General features: G+C 46.5%; 2 protein-coding genes across 2 annotated transcripts in view; one reads left to right on the top strand and one right to left on the bottom strand.

Moving 5' to 3' along the window:
* The window catches only part of LOC139766021 (uncharacterized), a 318,431-nt gene that overhangs the window by 208,860 nt on the left and 87,071 nt on the right, over nt 1–22,500 (bottom strand). The window lies entirely within an intron of this gene.
* LOC139765766 (uncharacterized) lies at nt 8,187–13,711 on the top strand. Its single transcript, XM_071693556.1, has 3 exons — nt 8,187–8,314; nt 10,891–10,998; nt 13,149–13,711. Exons 1-3 carry the CDS (start codon nt 8,187–8,189, stop codon nt 13,441–13,443), a joined length of 531 nt encoding a protein of 176 aa, XP_071549657.1. The 3' UTR covers nt 13,444–13,711.

Here is a 22,500-nt window from a genome sequence, read left to right as displayed (position 1 = left end):
TTTTTTTTTTTAACTATTCGGAATATCCTCACCTGGCCCCCTCTGTTCCTTCTTTTGGAAAATTAAAAAAAACGAGAGGGGAGGATTTCCAGCCCCCCGCTCCCTCCCCTTTTAGTCGCCTTCTACGACACGCAGGGAATACGTGGGAAGTATTCTTAATCCCCTATCCCCAGGGATAGGGGATTATATATATATATATATATATATATATATATATATATATATATATATATATATATATATATATATATTCGCCATTTCCCGTGTTAACGAGGTAGCGTTAAGAACAGAGGACTGAGACTTTGAGGGAAATCCTCACTTATCCCCCTTCTCTGTTCCTTCTTTTGGAAAATTAAATCATATATATATATATATATATATATATATATATATATATATATAGATTTAAGGAAACAAAATAGAAACAATTTGAAAGATGTAGGAAGGAGAGAGAAGAGGGAAGTGTGAATCAAGAGAAATGAGAAAGAAGAGAAAATGACTCGTTGATCACAAGACGTAACACAGAAAGAATAAAAAAAAATGAACAAATGAGAGGAAAAGGAAGTGTGACCAACCCTGAGAATAAACATGGATGAAACATGAAGAAGAAACTAGTGTGAATATGATCAAATAAATATACAAAAACAGAGAGAAAAGGGAAGAAGATAATAAAAATCCGAAAAAGATAAGATCGAGGTAATGAAAAACTGAAAAAACGGGAAAAATTAATAAAAAAAACAAGATTAAGGAAAAAATGAAAATAGATGGAATCAAAAACAGAAAATTGGCGACAAAGATTCATATGCAAATTACTATTCTTATGAAACGGTTTAAAATTAAACTTCGGCTTCGTTTACGGTGGCTATAAAAGTGGACACACCTGGTACAGGAAAGGTGCAGGGAAGCGATCCTCACCAGATATACGATGATCAACATAATGTGGCATTACCAGTGTGTGTGTGTGTGTGTGTGTGTGTGTGTGTGTGTGTGTGTGTGTGTGTGTGTGTGTGTGTGTGTGTGTATGGCTATGCCTGCTGGTATTTTAGCAGGTTCTGTATTTTTTTCTTTTTTTTTTTTTTGTATTTTCCACCTGTGTGTTCACAATACGCCACAAACATTTCATTGCTTTGATCCGTGCAACACACACACACACACACACACACACACACACACACACACACACACACAGTCTATCCTCACATAGTAAGCGGCACTTTCTGCAGCGATAACCCTCACACATAGTGCCATTCCTCCACACGGTGTGGGAAGAGGAGCACACGGGAGTACACGGGAGTACAGGGAGTACATGGGAGTACAGGGGAGTACAGGGGAGTACAGGGGAGTACCGGGGAGTACAGGGGAGTACAGGGGAGTACAGGGGAATACAGGGGAGTACATGGGAGTACATGGGAGTACAGGGGAGTACACGGGAGTACATGGGAGTACAGGGGAGTACAGGGGAGTACATGGGAGTACAGGGGAGTACATGGGAGTACAGGGGAGTACATGGGAGTACAGGGGAATACAGGGGAGTACAGGGGAGTACAGGGGAGTACATGGGAGTACAGGGGAGTACATGGGAGTACAGGGGAGTACATGGGATAGAGGTGAAGCGGAAGACCCGATGGCCCGTGACGAGGTTACTTGCCATAAGCCTGGAATAGTATTCTAAATTCCTCATCTGTATAGATGGAGAGAGGATGGTACAGCAGAGGGGGAGACGGGAAAGAGAAGGAAGGGAGGAAGGAGGAAAGGAAGGAAGGAAGGAGGAGGAGGTGGAGGAGGAGGAGGAGGAGGAGGAAGAGCAGGCGGAGGAGGAGGAGGAGGAGGAGGAGGAGGAGGAGGAGGAAGAGAAGGAGGAGGAAGAGAAGGAGGAGGAAGAGGAGGAGAAGGAGGAGGAAAGGATGGTCAAAGAACTGAAGGCCACCAGAAGATGGCTCCGGAGAGCCGTAGAGTCTCAGATCTCACCAGGGAAGTCTTGAGTGTCCAGAGCGTAGAATTTACCGGTGCCCGGTAGCTACAAGGTCTACCCTGGGGCAGAGTTGCGTGATCGCATCCCGGGGAACTTCATGACAAGTTCGCCCTGGTACATCCCAGTACCGTGCCATGACCCAGAGCGCCCCGGGTAACGTATGATTGTAACGCCTCGGTACTGCATGATTGGGACGGTTAGTGTATGATTGTGGCTTGTAGGTAGGTCCTGCATGATTGGTACAGCCCTGTACTGCATGATTGGGACGGTTAGTGTATGATTGTGGCGTGTAGGTAGGTCCTGCATGATTGGTACAGCCCTGTACTGCATGATTGGGACGGTTAGTGTATGATTGTGGCGTGTAGGTAGGTCCTGCATGATTGGTACAGCCTTGTACTGCATGATTGGGTCGTGCCCTCTGTCTGCTACTGTATAAGTGGGACATTAGTCTACTGCATGATTACCATACCTTGCTAATCGACTGTATGAGTCAAACAGCCATTCCAACTCTCCTATTCACCCCGGTACTTCAGTGGCTCCGGTAATTCAAAACGAAACACACCTTCCCGGTTCCCTGGGCAAGCGAGCGAGACCGGTAAAACAAAATGACTGTCATCAAGGGTAAGACAGCCTTTACCGGGACCTTGGAACATGCTCATGTTACCCCTCTATCCAGCAGCCATACAGGGAATACCTCTATTTCGCACGAACCGGTCAAATAACTGGTAAAATGAGGTTAACAAAAACAACACCAAAGGAAGATGCAAACCAGAGACCGAATGAGAAACTACTATCAAAAGCCGTATTACATAATTCATTCTTGAAATAGTGATGACATTTCATGAGGCTTTCGCCGTGAATGGATCTTCCGACTCACTGAGTACAATGGTTCGATCCTTGAGCACGACCGCGCGATCCTTCAGCACGACCGTGTGTGATCTTTAGGATCCTTCAACACGACCGTGCAGCCCTTGAGCACGACCATGGGATCTTTAGGATCCTCGTGCACGACCTAACGATGTCAAAGACCTTGCCATCATATCCAAGGGTCGTACCGTCGTACTCAAGGATCGTAACACCGTGGTCAAGGGTCGTACCGTCGTGGTCAAGGGTTGTACCGTGGTGGTCAAGGGTCGTACCGTGGTGGTCAAGGGTCGTATCGTCGTGGTCAAGGGTCGTACCGTCGTGGTCAATTGGTCGTACCGTGGTGGTCAAGGGTCGTACCGTCATGGTCAAGGGTCGTATCGTCGTGGTCAAGGGTCGTACCGTGGTGGTCAAGGGTCGTACCGTCATGGTCCAGGGTCGTACCGTCATGGTCAAAGGTCGTACCGTCATGGTCAAGGGTCGTACCGTCGTGGTCAAGGGTCGTACCGTCATAGTCAAAGGTCGTACCGTCATGGTCCAGGGTCGTACCGTCGTGGTCAAGGGTCGTACCGTCATAGTCAAAGGTCGTACCGTCATGGTCCAGGGTCGTACCGTCGTGGTCAAGGGTCGTACCGTCGTGGTCAAGGGTCGTACCGTCATAGTCAAAGGTCGTAGCGTGGTGGTCAAGGGTCGTATCGTCGTGCTCACGGGTCGTACCGTGGTGGTCAACGGTCATACCGTCGTGGTCAAGGGTCGTACCGTCGTGGTCAAGGGTCGTACCGTCATGGTCAAAGGTCGTACCGTCGTGGTCAAGGGTCGTACCGTCGTGGTCAAGGGTCGTACCGTCATAGTCAAAGGTCGTAGCGTGGTGGTCAAGGGTCGTATCGTCGTGCTCAAGGGTCGTATCGTCATGGTCAAGGGTCGTACCGTCGTGGTCAAGGGTCGTACCGTCATGGTCAAGGGTCGTACCGTCGTGGTCAAGGGTCGTACCGCGGTGGTCAAGGGTCGTACCGCGGTGGTCAAGGGTCGTACCGTCGTGGTCAAGGGTCGTACCGTCGTGCTCACGGGTCGTACCGTGGTGGTCAAGGGTCGTACCGTCGTGGTCAAGGGTCGTACCGTCGTGGTCAAGGGTCGTATCGTCGTGGTCAAGGGTCGTACCGTTGGAGTTAAGGGTTATAATGTTGTGCCTATGACACTATGGTACAGTCATTATAACTATGATGACACTGGAACTCAAGTTCTCCGTCTTACCAACATGTTTGAAGTTAATCATCCCAAAGATAATTAGGTTAGTTTCGTAACTGTTGATAACATTAGATGATTTAAGATAATTATACATATTGATAATAATAATAATGATAATAATAATAATAACAAAGAGTGGATCACTATATACAACATCCCTCATACCCAGTGTGAATTCTCGATCATTTATTCTAAGATCATAAACGCGGTTCAAATTCCGCTTCGTAAAACAGCATTCCTTCAAAAAAGAAGAAAAAAAAAAAGAAAAAACAAAAAAGATAGACATAGTGGATACTTCCTCCACATTTCAGCTGGGGGGTTGTCAGAGCTCTGAATCCCTCTCTGTCTTCCGCTGGTCTGGAAAATATTTGTCCTGCTGGTATTTTGAACTCTCTCACTCGTGCCTCGGTGTCCGGGAGAAAGTTTACCCCGCGTGCGATTTGAGAAAGCCGAGGAGGAGGTGGCAGGGATCACGGACTTTCGTCGTAACTGGCCGTGTCCTTGGGGAGTGCCAGCGACGTTGGTGGGGGGGTATGGTGATGCGGAGGCTCTCCTGGGAAACGCAGTGACCAGGGTTTATGGTTATGCGGAGAACATCCTTGAGAAAGAAATTAAGTTTGTTTACATTATTTGCTCGGCCAGGCTCGTGTTTTTCTTTTCTTTTCAGAGGATTTGTCCACAAGTCCTGAGAAAACAACGAAGAGAGGGCTGGGAAAATAAAGGTGGGGAAGGGATGAAAGTTCATATTGCCGTCCTAGGAGAAAGAGAAAGAAAGAAAGGAAGAGAAAAAGAGAGATTTCTAGGTTACAGTAAATGCGCCAGTATATTGAGATATTGAAAAGGAAATTTACACCATTCGAGTAACACTGTTTGATATGACCTCTCGACCTCTAACACAATGGTATGACCTGTAACACCATAGCTTATATAATTCATAACACCATAACCGACCCCCTAACACCATGTCATAACACCTAACACCACAACATGACTCCTAACACCATGATATGACCAGCTAACACATAGCATGACCCCCCCTAACACCATAGCATGACTTCTAACACCATGACATATGACCCGCTAACTCCTAACATCATACCATGACCTCGTAACACCAAAGCATGATCCCCCTAACACCATAAGATGACTTCTTAACACAATAACATGACCTTCTCATACGACATTACGAATTTCTAACAAATACGCGTGATCCCCTAACACCAATACATAACCCGACAGTACCACAGGATGACGCCTAACACCACAGCATGACCTAACACCACAACAGGAAACCTGACGTCATTGCCTGACGCCTAACACCACAGCATGACGCCCAACACCAGAGCATGACACTATAACACCACAGCATGATCCCATAACACAACAAAAATGACCCCTATCCCCTGAGAACGACTTCCTAACACAATAACACCGACTTTTAACACCACAGCATGACCCCATAACACATAACATGACCCCCTAACACCACAACATGACCCCTAACACTATACCATCATCCTCTAACACCATAGGATGCCCAGTAAAGCCATAACATTGGAGCCTAACACCACACATGACCCTCCAACACCGTAACACCGCAACAAATCCCCTTTAACATCATAAGATGAATAATTAACACAATCGTAAGAACACTAAACCTTAGTACGATACTCTAACATCACATCACACCCTCTAACACCATAGCATATTCCCGTAGCACTACAGCGTATGAGTTTAACACCATTTGTACACCTTTTAACACCATAGCGTGACCTCTACTACGACAGAAAAACCCTTAACAGCAAAACACGATCCTTAACACCATATCATAATCTCCTAACACCATAATATGACCTCCTAACACCATAGTATGACCTCCTAACACCATAGTATGACCTCCTAACACCATAATATGACCTCCTAACACCATAGTATGACCTCCTAACACCATAGTATGACCTCCTAACACCACAGTATACCCTAACACCACAGCATGATGAATGACCCCAGGTCACCCACATGCTGACCACAGACTCGCCAACAACAGACATGATCATAACCCAATCCTGTTAAAAAGTAAGAACGGAAGATTATCCAAACAGGCAGACAGTGCGGTGAGCACCACGCGCTCGCCCTGCCCCGTAGGGGCGGGTGATAATCCATCCTATTGCTACAGGTAGCCACCTTTATTGAAATGTATTTACTCATCCTCCGAGACGTTCGCCTGAACGCAGGTATCGGACGCAGTCCTCCCAACAATGGCTTCCTGCCCTTCAGCAACAACAGCGACAGAAGAAGAAGAAGAAGAAAAAAAAATGATCCTGCTTTTGTGTATTCTAGCTTTATTTTTCCTCGTAAATATAAGAATTTCTAAGACATATATAGAAAGTTCCATTACGGTGCGGGGAAGACCACTTCTTGGGGAGGCGGAGGTGTGGCGATAAATCAAATAATGTTTGTCACTGGGAAAGCCATCTTTGGTGGCGGGGAGATGCGCGCGAGAGGGGACGCGTCCGAGGGCCTGGGTGACTCCGGCTTCGGTGCGGGATCTGGTAGCTGACGGACAGTGACAAGTAGACGAATGGATTGAGACGAAGGGTTACATGATGGTCGACTATAATTACTAGAATCTATTTCTTGAGTTTCTAGAATGGTATAACTCGTACACTGAACTTCCTTGATGGTGTACACGCGAATACATCGGGTTCTCATAGACATACGTATGCAAATCATGAAACATAATTTGAACATTTGTGAAACGAAAGGTTAATGGTGAATTTTGCTTGAACACACACACACACACACACACACACACACACACGCGCATATATATATATATATATATATATATATATATATATATATATATATATATATATATATATATATATATATAATTTATCTATCTATATATCAATTATTTCTTCCATACCACTTCCTGGAGAATGGCTCCTGGTATTACTCAAGGCTCCTGTCTAGCTTAGGTCCTAGAGCTTCAAGGCTGCGCTACTTCCAAAAGCAGGGAAACACAGACTCCTTTGTAGTGGGAAGTTCTTTGGCGGGACTGTCTGTAGTCCTGGTGACACAGCCACGCCAAACGTGACTCTTTTCTCGCAGTATAACCTCGAGCAGGCGGAGCCCGGTAACACATACGTATTTCCCTAGGTGTCGTATAAGACGACCGAAAAAAGGCAGGATTACAGGGGGGACTGGAACCTCCCATCACCCCCCCTCTCTTGCATTTCAATTTCTAAGAGACGGAACAGAAGGAGGAGCCAGGTGAGGAGTGCTCATCCTCCTCCTCGAAGGCTTAAGCTCGGATGTCTGAATGCGTGTAGATGTAACCAAGATGAGAAGAAGGAAGAGGCAGGTAGGGGAGAGGCACCAGGATGTTCTGGCTCTGAGTGAAGCTATGCTTACAGGGAAGGGTGGGAAAATGGCTTGGAGATATCACAGAAGTACAGTCTGGGGTTAGTGTGAGTAAAAGGTGGATGGGGGGGAGAGGAGGGGTGGCACTTCTGAAGGAGGAGTTTTGAGAATGTGTGAAAGAGTGTGAAGAAAATGAACGTTATTGTTCATGCGTCCGGTGGCGACAGTACTGAACAAGAGAGGAAGGCATTTCGGGAGTAGCTGAGTGAGTTCGTCAGCAATTGTGATGTGAGAGATCGAGTAATAGTGATGCGAAGTTTGAATGCAAGAGTGGGTGATTTGGTAGGTAAGGGTATAAAACAAGGGGAACCCACTGTGAATAAAAATGGTGAAGAGCTTGTGGAGTTGTGTGCTGAAAAAGGGCTGGTGACTGGGAATATCTGGTTTAAAAAGAGGGATATACATAAGTATGTGTGCGTGAGTGGGGTTAACAGTAAGTGCGCATTACTGGGTTATGTCCTAATTGATAAGCTTGTTAATGAGAGACTTTTGGATGTCACTGTGCTGGGAGGGGCAGCTGGTGTGATGTAGGTGGTGGAAGCGAGATGAATGTTTGTTGAGGACTTAAGAACAGAGGAAATTAAATGGGTGGGAAGGTGGTAATGAAAACGCATAAGCTTGGAAGGGAAGCTTTTGTGAGGAGATACCAAGAGAGACTGAATGCAGATGGTAAAACATGAGGATAAAGACGGTAAGGGAAGTGGCCGACGAATGGGATATGTTTAGGGAAGCAGTGCACACATGTGCAGAGGAAGTGTGCGGCGTACGGAAGGTGGGAGGGATGCGGGGGTGTGAGAAAGGACAGTGAGTGGTGGGATGAAGAATATAAGTTGTTAGTGAAAGAGGGCAGAGAGGCGTATGGACGTTGCCTGCTGGAAAGGAGTATAAATGATTGGGCCATGAACAATAAGAAATGCCATGATGTCAAGAGGAAGGTGCAGGGGTCTGAAAAAGAGCAAATCAGAGTAGGGGTGAAAGAGTATCAGCAAACATCAGGGAGAATAAGAAGATATTTCAGATGAAAGTGAATAGCGTGAGGAGAATATAAGAGCAAATGGGAGCATCAGAGAGAGGAACTAATGGGGAAGTGGTAGCAGACGAATAGGTTCAAAGGAGATGGGGTGATAAGTGTGAAGTGTTAAAGAACGTGTTAGATGACAGTGTGGGAGATGTAGGCTGTGTGGGACGTGGAGGTGCGTGAAGTGAAAGAGTCATGATAAGTGGTTTGCTGGAAAGAGAAGAGGTGGTGAAAGTCTTGCATAAGATGAAGTGTGGAAAGGCGGCTGAAGTGGAAGGGATTGAAGGTGAATTTCTCAAAAAAATTCATTGATTGGTTAGTTAGTATATACAGTGTATATATAGCTCTGTTTGAGGTGCCTGAGGAATGGTGGAATTCTAATAGAGTGGCACTGTATATAAATGCAGGGGAGATTTATATACAGATTGCGGAGTGTACCTAGTAACTTGTATGCCAGTAACGACTGAAAGGGTAGTGAAATGCACAGAGTTTCAGATTGGGGAAGAACAATGTGATTCTACGAGTGGAAGAGGATGTGTGGATCAGGTGTTTGCTTTAAAAGAAAAGGATTTGTATGTGGCATTTATGGATCTGAAGAAAGTACATGACATGCTGATGAAGAAGCCTTATTGTAGATGATATGACTATATTGTGTGAAAAGAATGATCTGGAGGAATCTGTTTTTTGAGAGGGACTTGAGAGTCGACATCTTCCATAACCTATCCCACATTACGTAAAGGAGACAAACTGTCTGGTGGCAAACATCAGAATATCATTCAAGTATATTGATCAGGAAATAGTCAGCAAGCTGTTCATGTGATACATAATGACAAAACTGAAACATGCTTCTCAGGTTTGCTCACCGCATCCAAAGAAACACAATGAACTACCAGAGAAGGTCCAGAAGAAGGCAGCAAAGATGGTAACACAATTAGTACAGATAAGTTACAGGGAAAGGCTATGGAAGCCTTAGATTTACCTAACATGGAAGAGAGAAGAGTGAGTTTTTAAACCAGATTGTTCACGAAAAGTTCTTCGAAAGATGTACGAATAGAACAAACAGAGAGGACATAACATGAAACTGAGCGAGAAACTTGTTAAAGAAGCTGCAAAGAAATACTGTTATAGTTTTAGAGTGGTGGATGGTTTGAATATACTGAAGAGGAGGGTGTGGTCTATGCAGACTGCCTAATGGAGTATATAAAGATTGTCTGATGGAAGAGAAGGTTCAATAGATGAAGCCCCTCGAGTGTAGAAATCCCTCCCCTTACAGTAATAATGGATAATTATACACACACACACACACACACACACACACACACACACACACACACACACACACACTCAAGCAAATAAAAAACTTAAGAATACAAACACATCCAAACCGAACTTGCATATCAACAACAACAACAACAACAACAACAATAACAACAACAAACAACAACAACAACAACAGCAATATTCCCCTACTATCCTTCTTCCGGGTTATCCCAGCGAGCGAAGACCTGGTGCACGGGACTGGACACGACCTCCTGTGAAGTCTTCACAAACGCGTGCGGAAACAAATGAAGAACTGTGTTCGGATCCGTCAAAAGGTTTTCCATGATGTCGGCTAGGGATCAACGTAAAGAATCTACCGAAGCTGTGTCTTAGGGGCGCGTGTGGAGGGGGTTGTGTGGAGGGGAGATGCCGTAGTGGTAAGGCCACTGCTATTACTGTAATGGTGACTGTGACAGCGAGGCTCAGCACTGAACCTCAACACGGATCCTATGGAAGCCTTTGGTCCCCCTAGAGAAAGATGGTTCAGCCTCGGTCAAAAGCCCTCTTTCTCTCCCCCCACTACCCCTGAGATCTCAACCTTACCCCAGAGACACTACAAGGATGGAGGAGGCCCAGGAAGCTATCCTCCCATAGACTCGAATTGCTAGGTTCAGGAGGAGTGGGGGGAACATCTGGTCCTTTAGAGATGAACTCCAAAAGACGTGATCATGACTGGACCTCCATTACGAGTGAACCTCCATCTCAAACCTCAACTAAAGAGTTGTGGTGGTGGAGGAGGAGGAGGAGGAGGAGGAGGAGGAATCATTCCTCCATAGCGAATTTCTGCCGCCGGCTACAAATTAAAGAATTTACAGACACATCTTAACCCGAGGCTGTTGGGAAGCGGCCTTAATAACAAGCCCAACTAAGAAATGCAAATGGGAATCTGTCTTCCGAACTCTTGTGTAAACCTAGAGTTGGGTCTTATTGGTAAACTGTACACCATAACACTTAGGTAAACCTCTTCTGTAAACCCAAGAAGGAAAGACGGAAGATGATGATGATGATGATGATGATGATGATGATGATGATGATGATGAAGAAGAAGAAGAAGCCAAAGAAAAAGAATAGAAAAAAAGGACAAAGAGAAGAAGAAAAAGAAGAAGAAGAAGAAGAAGAAGAAGAAGAAGAAGAAGAAGAAGAAGAAGAAGTAGATGCTATTGAGTTCGACTGGTCCGTTTCTCTTTTTTTCCTTTGCCATTTCCACTTCTCTAGAAACCTCACTTTTAATGGCGTTTCCAATACAGAAACAGCGTCATTGTAGGTACCTACACATCTACCACCCTTCCCTCCCCCTAGTCTCTGGAAATCTTCAGGAGGAGACTGAACAAACATGGAGCCACTTGAACCCACTATATTAAAATCTCAGTCGATAATCCCTTACCCCCCCACTTCAAGTCCCGTATGTATGTATAAACAGAAGCCTTCTACAAGTCCCGGGGCAACATTGTGATCAGCATTATTGGATTACTTTACCCTTAAATCCTGGGGAGGGCAGCACAAACACGTGCCTGAATACCCGCAATTAGCACAGACCGTCAGACAAGTGGTTTGTTGTTGGGTAGGTGCGAACTGGGCTCGGGTGGGGGGAGGGAGGGAGGGAGGGAGGGAGGAAGGAAGGAGGCAGGCAGGCAGGCATGGAGGAGGTGGAGGAGGAGGGAAGGAGGGTGGGTGTGTGCGTGTGTGTTAGGAAGGGGGATGATTACTGGAGGGGAAGAGGGAGAATGCAATCGTTGGGGGGGTTTTCGGGAAAGGAGGGTGGTTGTGGTGGTTGGAGGGTGGTGGTGGAGGAGGAGGTGGTGGTGGTGGTTGGGTGGGTGGTTAGGGAGGGGAGGAGGAGGAGGAGGAGGGAGTTGACGACAGTGGGTTCGAATAATCGGATAACACTGGTAACAAGCCACGCTACCACCACACCCTGGCTTCTATTAATGGCACCCCCAAAAGAGCCCCCCCTACCCAACCGGTCCTCCCTTTATTATCCACAAATTCTGTCATTTTGCATTTGCCGCGTCGGTGAACTTGGCGCGCTTTTTCCATCAGCTGTTCCATTTGGCGCCACTCTTATCCAATTTGGCGGCCTCCGGCGTACGTACTCCACCTCCTCTTCGTCAGAACGTGGTGGCTGGCCTGGGGTTTTATCTTCCGTCAATCACCCGGCACCGTTGCTTCACATGGACCAATCAAATAAAGCTTTCTTTGTAGAAGTCCTCTGTTCATTCACCCTCCTCCTCCTCCCACCCCTTTTTTTTCCCTCTTCCTTCACGGAGATCGGAAGGCCTCCCCGATATTCAGATGAGGTAAACAGACACGAGGGGGCCGCCAGTGAGGCGCGCGAGCAACGAGAGGGAAATTTACTAAGCTGGGTGGGTTCACGATGCATCAGGGCGCGACAGACAACCCGGGTGATCACGAGACGAATGATTTGGAGAGCTAGACACAAGAGGGCCAACAGCGTGACACACGTATGGGACTGGAGTCCAGAACTCCGTCACGCGACACGATATGAAAGTAACAAATAAGAATGGAAATCTGGATGTGATGATGAGGGTGACTCGATCAGGTATATGGATAGAGCACGTAACAGGAGACCAGACGGATTGGATTGGAAAACCAGATGGTATCTCCCGAACCCACCTCTTCCTCCGGCTCAACTGCCGGAATGGAAAAGAGACAATAATCATATGTTGTATAGCGGGGATGGTACGAGTATGTGAGCTCTGAGCTTAGCAGTGAAGCGGACTGCCTCGTTAGGCCTTGCCTTAAGGACCGGCCAAACCATCCACCCACCCAGGTGAGACGAAGAGGAACAAAGTCTGAGTACAGGTATCAACACAGGTCTTGTCAAACTTTAAGGTGAGACCAGCAACACAACGCGGTACGTCTCCCCCTCTATAACACCTTACGAAAATCTTTGTGCCCAAGACTCGTCACGATCGTTTAGTGGATGTTGTAGTTACTGCGTGAGCGTCATTAACGCTGCTTGAAAGGAAGTAGATCAGTGATGGAAAACAAAAATAAAAAACTGGTAGCCTCTCTAACCCGTAGAGAAGGTTGTAAAATGGTTATTTCAATAATTAGTTATCAGTATTGTGTGGGATGTGAGAAGGTATCTTTGTGCCATTCTCCTTTTCATCCTGGCTAAACTGTAAACTTGGTTATGATAACAAATACGTGTTTTTAGTGATCTCTGACGTCCAAAGAACAGCCACGAATGATATATGTGTGGACAGTGGGGCATGCACGAAGATGTACTTGGTAAACTTGTTATCAGTTTATTCATCAGTTACTGAAATATCGATAATTAATGCCAGAAGAAGAAGAAGAAGAAGAAGAAGAAGAAGAAGAAGAAGAAGAAGAAGAAGAAGAAGAAGAAAAAGAAGAAGAAAAAGAAGAAGAAGAAGAAGAAGAAGAAGAAGAAGAAGAAGAAGAAGAAGAAGAAGAAAAGGACGGAGAAGAAAAAAAGAAAAAGCAAAAATACCGTCATTACCATGACCTTTCACCCCTTATAAAATACTACATATGCCTCAAATCACGACTTTATCATTGTATGTGGCTTGTAGAGAGGGATCTGTATGTAGTACTTCATCTCAGGTGATTGAGAGTCTACAGAACAGCAGCGGAAAATATGGCTTTTGGGCAATTTGACCTCTGACCCCCATCAGAGTCCATCAAAAGACCTAAATCAACTAATGAAAAGAAAACTAGTCTGGGATCACTATACAACGATACATGCCTACCAGGTCCTGAGGTAATAGCCCCCTAAAAAAAAAAAGAAAATGAAGGAATGTGTTCTGGATTGCTGGAAAGATAAACCAAGAGATACATGGGTATCCCATTCTTTCGCCCGGAGTTGAAAATAAAGACAGAAAGAGCTGATGACCATCATTACTCTTCTTAATATTTGTATGCCATGATAATTGTCTCTGACACATACACACGTAAGGGCATGAATCTAAACTCATCATCTGGCGCTAATGAGTTACAGCAATAAGACACACACACATACACACACACAAAAGGTTTTCCTACTTAATATACAAATTTATGCAGCTCTATCCACTACATTTTCATCACTGGGTCATCTCTATAGTGGTAGTCTATGGTGTAAGTAGGAACTTCCTTACATTTACTGTCCTTGAGGTACGGCACGGACAAGAAAGTGACCATAGACATCCAGACAGGCAGGCAGACAGACAGACAGGTAGAGAGACGTAAGGTTACGACATAAGTCTCTGGCATATCCTCGTGTAGTGGCTGAAACGTAATAAGAATAAAGACAAGAAGATGAATGAGGACGAAGCGAGACATGGGGAAAGTATACTGCCTATGGACATGTTCACCGCGTAGTGGATATTCATTCCCTCATGAAGATGATAAATGTCCAGCTTCTAATATGTCCCTGGTGACAGATGTTTAAGCACTGCTTGACCCCTGACCCCACGAGGTCATTCGGATTTACCTTACTATAAAACTAGAGAGGACAGTTGGGTCCGTATTCAACGAACGGACAAGCCTTCAAAGACGCCAGTCTGTCTACGGGGGACAAAAAAAAAAAAAAAAAAATGAATGAACGAACGGCGAAGTGTTGATTGTCTGGAAAATACGAGAGATATAACAGTAGGAAGAAGAGGGAGAGAGGGAAAAAAAAAGGAAACAATAGGTCTTCCTTCCTTATGCAGGGAGACGTAATAATAAGTTGTGGGGAGACGACAGCATTGTCTACTGGGAAGACGCAAACAAAAAAAAAAAAAACTCAAATGATAACGGGCTGTTGTCCAGCGGGGACCGACGGGGAAAAAACAGCAACGGTTCCCGTTAACGGAGACCTGTTGACCGTCAACGGATATCATGATGGGGATCTGTTGTTAAGAGAGGTGAAGAAGGTAGGATGGGGAGTTGGGGAGTTCATCACCTCTTCCCGTACGTGTCTGTAATCTCCCCCCCCATCTGCCTCCTCTCTACCTCCACCTGCCTCCCCCATTTCATCATCTGTGTCCACTCTCCCCACCTGCCTCCCTCCTCCCCACATGTCTCCCCACTCCATAGACTTGTCTCCCCTTCTCCCTCCAATGCAGACTTGGTCACCTCACTACAAACACTTAATAGAGCTTCGCTAAATAAGTCAACTGAATATCTTAAATAACTTATTCTTACAATATTCTCTAATAGAAATAGTCAAACAAGTTACAAGAAAAAATATTAACAATCATCATCCTTCGTGTTAACAATATTTACCTATTAACAATATTCATCTTTCATGTTAACAATATTTACCGAACTATTAACAATTATCATCCTTCGTGTTAACAATATTTACTGAACTATTAACAATTATCATCCTTCGTGTTAACAATATTTATCGAACTATTAACAATTATCATCCTTCGTGTTAACAATATTTACCTATTAACAATATTCATCTTTCATGTTAACAATATTTACTGAACTATTAACAATTATCATCCTTCGTGTTAACAATATTTACCTATTAACAATATTCATCTTTCATGTTAACAATATTTACTGAACTATTAACAATTATCATCCTTGGTGTTAACAATATTTACTGAACTATTAACAATTATCATCCTTCGTGTTAACAATATTTATCGAACTATTAACAATTATCATCCTTCGCGTTAACAATATTTACCTATTAACAATCTTCATCCTTCATGTTAACAATATTTACCGAACTACTAACAATTATCATCCTTCGTGTTAACAATATTTACCGAACTATTAACAATTATCATCCTTCATGTTAACAATATTTACCGAACTATTAACAATTATCATCCTTCGTGTTAACAATATTTACCGAACTATTAACAATTATCATCCTTCATGTTAACAATATTTACCGAACTATTAACAATTATCATCCTTCATGTTAACAATATTTACCGAACTATTAACAATTATCATCCTTCATGTTAACAATATTTACCGAACTATTAACAATTATCATCCTTCATGTTAACAATATTTACCGAACTATTAACAATTATCATCCTTCGTGTTAACAATATTTACCTAACTATTAACAATCATCATCCTTCGTGTTAACAATATTTACCTAACTATTAACAATCATCTTCCTTCGTGTTAACAATATTTACCTAACTATTAACAATCATCTTCCTTCGTGTTAACAATATTTACCTAACTATTAACAATCATCATCCTTCGTGTTAACAATATTTACCTAACTATTAACAATCATCATCCTTCGTGTTAACAATATTTACCTAACTATTAACAATCATCATCCTTCGTGTTAACAATATTTACCTAACTATTAACAATCATCTTCCTTCGTGTTAACAATATTTACCTAACTATTAACAATCATCATCCTTCGTGTTAACAATATTTACCTAACTATTAACAATCATCATCCTTCGTGTTAACAATATTTACCTAACTATTAACAATCATCATCCTTCGTGTTAACAATATTTACCTAACTATTAACAATCATCATCCTTCGTGTTAACAATATTAACCGAAGTTTAATAATCACGTTCGTGTTAGGTTAGGTTAGGTTAGGTTAGGTTAGGTTCGTGTTATCACCTTCTCTGTCGTCTTCTTTTTCGTGTGAGTCCAGACACAATGTTAACGATGTCTTGTGTCTTTCTAATTTGACTTTCAATGGAAGATCACCAGGTCGAACGAAGGTAAAATAATTGTTTTATTTATTAGAAGTTTGCAGGGGACGTGTCCAATAAGTTGAGAAGTGTAAATAATTGTTAAGTTTTATCACCATCTGACAGTCAGAAGCACCACCTGTCAGCCAGCAACACCAGCTGTCAGTTAGCAACACCACCTGTCAGTTAGCAACACCACCTGTCAGCCACCAGTACCATGTGTCAGCCAGCAGCACCACGTGTCAGCCACCCAGCCACCAGTACCCTCTATCAGCCAGCTGCACCATCTGTCACCAGCAGCATCACCTGTCAGCCAGCAACACCATTTGTCAGCCGGCAGCACCACCTGTCAGCTAACAACACAATCTGTTTGCAACACTACCTGTCAGTCAGCAGCACCACCTGTCAACCAGTAGCACCACCTGTCAGCTAGCAGCACCATCTATCAGCCAGCAGCACCATCTATCAGCCAGCAGCACCACCTGTCAGCCAGCAGCACCACCTGTCAACCAGCAGCACCACCTGTCATCCAGCAACATCACCTGTCATCCAGCAACATCACCTGTCAGCTAGCAACACCACCTGTCATCGAGCAACACCACCTGTCAGCCACCAGTACCATGTGTCAACCAGCAGCACCACGTGTCAGCCACCCAGCCACCAGTACCTTCTATCAGCCAGCAGCACCACCTGTCAGCCAGCAGCACCACCTGTCAACCAGCAGCACCACCTGTCATCCAGCAACATCACCTGTCAGCTAGCAACACCACCTGTCATCGAGCAACACCACCTGTCAGCCACCACTACCATATGTCAGCCAGCAGCATCACGTGTCAGCCACCCAGCCATCAGTACCTTCTATCAGCCAGCAGCACCACCTGTCAGCCAGCAGCACCACCTGTCAACCAGCAGCACCATCTGTCAGCCAGCAGCACCGCCTGTCAGCCAGCAACACCACCTGTCAGCCACCACTACCATATGTCAGCCAGCAGCATCACGTGTCAGCCACCCAGCCATCAGTACACTCTATCAGCCAGCAGCACCATCTGTCAGCCAGCAGCACCACCTGTCAGCCAGCAGCACCATCTGTCAGCCAGCAGCACCACGTGTCAACCAGCAGCACCACCTGTCAGCCAGCAGCACCACCTGTCAGCCAGGTGTCAGGTATGGCCTCCGAGACATATTTGATTACCAGATGGTGAGAATCACATCAGCAGGTTGGTGGCAGCGTGGGCTTGGCTTGGCTTCCTTACCAACCACCACTACCACCACCATCTCAGTACCACAATCACCCTGCTACTACCACCACCACTACCACCACCATCTCAGTACCACAATCACCCTGCTACTACCACCACCACTACCACCACCATCTCAGTACCACAATCACCCTGCTACTACCACCACCATCATGCTACCACCACCACCACCACCACCACCATCATGCTACCACCATCTCAGTACCACAATCACCCTGCTACTACCACCACCATCATGCTACCACCACCACCACCACCACCACCACCATCCTGCTGCCACCACCATCATGCTACCACCACCACCACCACTACTATCCCCACTACCACCACCGCCCCACAACCACCACCATCCCACTACCACCATCCTCCCACAACCACCACCACCATCCCCACTACCACCATCCTCCCACAACCACCACTATCCCACTACCACCATCCTCCCACAACCACCACCATCCCCACAACCACCACCATCCCACAACCACCACCATCCCACAACCACCACCATCCCATAACCAACCACCACCATCCCCACTACCACCATCCCCCCACAACCACCACCATCCCCACTACCACCATCCTCCCACAACCACCACCATCCCCACAACCACCACCATCCCACAACCACCACCATCCCATAACCACCACCATCCCATTACCACCATCCTCCCACTACCACCATCCTCCCACAACCACCACCATCCCCACTACCACCATCCTCCCACTACCACCATCCTCCCACAACCACCATCCTCCCACAAACACCACCGCCCCACAACCACCACCATCCCACTACCACCACCGTCCCACAACCACCACCATCCCACTACCACCATCCTCCCACACCCACCACCATCCCACTACCACCATCCTCCCACAAACACCACCGCCCCACAACCACCACCATCCCACTACCACCACCGTCCCACAACCACCACCATCCCACTACCACCATCCTCCCACAAACACCATCACCCCACAACCACCATCCTCCTACAAACACCACAGTCCCACAACCACCACCACCACCACCCCACAACCACCAATACGTACATCCACAACCAGAGCCCCGCACCTGGAGCGCATGCTCCTTCACTGTAACGCAGCGTAACAAAGCAAAACTCGAGTATGCGTTACATGAGTCCCACTGTATACAGACAGAGACTACGAGGGAGTTCCCACTGCAGTGGACCACTGGGTTTGTTTGTGGCGGTGGAGGAGACCAAGGAACCCACACACTAGTGTAGAAATAGCAGAAAAGTAGACCAGATGACTAGAGAAATGCGTAACTATATACTTTATAAGTAACTCAAAAGGTAAGTGTACACCATTTTTCATTTTCTGAGTGACTTGGTACGTGTACAACACCACAAGCCCCTGGGCAACGACCCGACTGTGTCAGGAGAGAGAGAGAGAGAGAGAGAGAGAGAGAGAGAGAGAGAGAGAGAGAGAGAGAGAGAGAGAGAGAGAGAGAGAGAGAGAGAGAGAGAGTTGTAGCTGACGATATCTACATCCTGACCTGGCCGAGCCAGCGGGTTGTATGTAGCTGATGTATGAGGAGGGGGTTGTGGAGGCAGGTCGCTACACGAGGGGGTTGTGGAGGTTGTGGAGGCAGGTCGCTACACGAGGGGGTTGTGGAGGTTGTGGAGGCAGGTCACTACACCGGCAGGATGTAGGCGGCAGCAGCACGAGCGACCAGGAGCCACGGAGGGAGCGATTAGCCGCGGCGATATAGCAGGACGCGACACAGGCGTCGACGAAATGAACAACAAGCAGAAGCGGACACGACTGCAGTAACGGCGGCCACAACAGGAGCAACGGCAACAACGGTAGCACACGTACACACACAGAGACAAACAGGAGCAACGGCAACGGTAGACGTGGTGGGAGTAGCCCTCTGTGTGTGTGTGTGTGTATGTGTGTGTGTATCCGAGCCACGTGGCCCCATCACCACAATCAGTGGATTAAGATGGCTTCGTCCACCGCCGCAGCCCCAGGCCACACTGTCGGATCCGCCGCGCCCCTTCTCCCCTCCCTAACCCACACGCCCCCAGACACACACCCCTTACTCTCCTCCAGGGTGGGCCTCTAGCCTCCCAAGAAGGGGGGAAAGATGGTACTCTTCAAGATCCTTCTCTTCTCCTTACTTCCTCTCTCCACTCATCTTACGTGCTACTGCAAGGGGGGACGTCTCTCCCGAACACGGCCCCCTCTCCTCTCCAACCCTCCGTCAGGGGCCTATGTACGACGCACGTAATGTCCCAGGGCTCCCGTCGGGCCCTGAGGGCCATTACTAACACCACCAGGGGCCCTCCCGCTAACCTTCCGCCCCACCCGGGGGCGTCCACGCGACGCTTATCAGTTAAGAAGGATTAAAACCACACATCCTATTCATCCTTAGCGTTCGTCCGTATCGATTCTGACGCGTTTTATCAAGATTTTCACACTTTGGCCCGTTCGGTTCCCCCCCTCGTGGAAGGGGGAGAGAGAGAGAGAGAGAGAGGCGGCCAATGCCCCCTAGGGAAGAAGGGGGAAGGACGAGAGAGAGAGGGGGAAGAGCTGGGCAGCACTGGAGACTACAGTGTCTCTCTTAATTGCTACTTACCCATAGCCCTCTTCAGTAGTATGGTATTAGCCCCAGGGACGTCACGTAATCGCATTCCCCTCCACTTAGTAGTAACGACATAAGTGGTTGGGATCCTCCTCCTCCTCCTCTGGGCGACGGGGGTTTATCCCCAGCAGGAGATTGGCTCGAGAGGCCCGTAGAGCGACACCTGTTGAGGGGTGTGGTCCTCCTGACGGCGCTCCGGGAGGCGAGTTGGCGGCGGAGGCTGGTGGTGGTGGTTGACAGCGGTGGTGATGGAGAAACGTTTAGGGAACCGGCACTCCCCAGCGGCGTGCGACAGCCCTGTCCAGCAGATTGGCGGCAACTGTACTACCGGGCGTATGACAGTCCTGTGTGACAGGATGGCGGCTGCCTGTACTACCGGGCGTATCGCACGCTTCTCAAGACCTACACGATCTCACTTTTTAGCTGACAGTTCGATAAAAGATGACCCTTTCTCCATTGGTTCTTGATCCTTCTATAAAGTGTGATCATAATTTCTTTATCAATGTCTCAACGCCCCTTTCTCCTACTTAAGCCCTTTTTCTTCCTCCTCGGCGACCCTTTTTTCATACTTCCTTTTCACTCTCCAGTCAACGCCATTTTCTCTTTACTTAGCGTCTATCTCCTTACTCAACGTCCATTTCTTTCTCTTCACAGTTCTTTCCCCCGGCTCAACGCCCTAGCAGTGGGAATCCTGTGTTATGCAGAAGAGGAATGGTAATGTTCTTTGGTGCTCTGTGTGTGTGTGTGTGTGTGTGTGTGTGTGTGTGTGTAATGACCTATAGCTATTTTGAATATCATCACGAAGAGCCTCTTAAATTTTCTGACTCGTTTGTTAAGGACTTTGAAGGTAAGGCAGCGCGTTCTTCGAGTCGAACTCAAGACCTACGCGTTGCTCTTGCTCACCTAAGACTTCTTTTTCCCCAAAAAGGAAGAGAGCGAGGAGGCCTTTGACTCTCTTATCTAAGGCCGGGTAATTACCTACTCAGGCGTCCAGTGGGAGTTGGTGAGGAAGGTTCTTCTTCTTTTCCAGGGACTAGGAGAGAGGAAGCCCTTCACCTGCCCTCCCCTCCTCAGCTTATGCAGGCACAACCCCTTCTGGTGCTCCGCTGGTGACGGAGGTGTTGGTGGGCATCGTACAGGTGAGAGGCGTTATCTGGTCCTCCAGGGCAATGGGCAGGTATGTGGCTTCTCTCCCAGGGGCTTCTGAGGAGGTTAAACTCTCCCCCCTTTCCTGCTCTAACTCCCCTCTTACTCTCACTTCCTTCCTGCTCTCACTTCCTTTATACCTATGCTCCCTCCCGACTCTCACTCCTTCTTGCTCTCACCTACATCTACGCTTTAGGTCTGAGAACTCCCCTTCTATATACATTTTCCTTCTAGTTACAAAACCCTTCATCACCGTAGCCTCTGTGTTCTTCACCTCGTAAGCCAATTTTTTTTTTCTTGTATCTCGGAATAATAACAAGCCTCCTCCCGAATTCAAAATAAATAAAGTAAAAGAAAAAAAAGGACAAGCCTTTGAAGAACAATGTAGTGGACTGGTGAACATAAAGAACTGATACTGAACATTGTCGAATACATTTTTTTTTTTGAAAACTGTATCATGGATGATTTCAAGGATCGAAAGAGAGGAAGAAAAGAGAGAAAAAAAAAATGTATTCCATGAACATCACGTCGTTTCAAGGGTAATGTAGTGGAGTGGATCAAATAATCGCCATACAAGTGACACAGGAGAAGAGCAGTGCCTTTGTTCGATCTGCAGCAGCAGCAGTGACCGAACAAAACCAGTCACTGTTCCAATTTTTTTTTCTTTCTTTCTTTTCACGCCCCTTTTTCCACATTATAGCTAGGCCTATAACCTCTCTCTCTCTCTCTCTCTCTCTCTCTCTCTCTCTCTCTCTCTCTCTCTCTCTCTCTCTCTCTCTCTCTCTCTCTCTCTCTCTCCCTCTGACCCACCTACCATCTCGTCCCCCATCTCATCCTCCCACGCCCTCTGACACTTGAGAGCCCCCCAGCGCATTTAGTGTTTGTGAATTTGAGATCAGTTTTTTCTTTTTTTCTTTTAGGTGAGGGTGTGGAGGTGTAGGGCGCGGGGCTATAAGGGAAGAAGGCGTGGGTAATGGTGTGAGGTA

Source organism: Panulirus ornatus, chromosome 56, assembly GCF_036320965.1.
Source record: "Panulirus ornatus isolate Po-2019 chromosome 56, ASM3632096v1, whole genome shotgun sequence".
In the NCBI taxonomy this organism is placed as follows: Eukaryota; Metazoa; Arthropoda; class Malacostraca; order Decapoda; family Palinuridae; genus Panulirus; species Panulirus ornatus.
This window is presented reverse-complemented; position numbering and strand designations above follow the sequence as displayed.

Coding starts and splice junctions, on each gene's coding strand:
- LOC139765766 (XM_071693556.1), top strand. CDS start 8,187: ATGAGGATAAAGACGGTAAGGGAAGTGGCCGACGAATGGGATATGTTT. Junction 8,315..10,890: donor CGGGGGTGTGAGAAAGGACA/GTGAGTGGTGGG, acceptor ATGATGATGAAG/AAGAAGAAGAAGCCAAAGAA. Junction 10,999..13,148: donor AAGAAGAAGAAGAAGAAGAA/GTAGATGCTATT, acceptor GAAATATCGATA/ATTAATGCCAGAAGAAGAAG.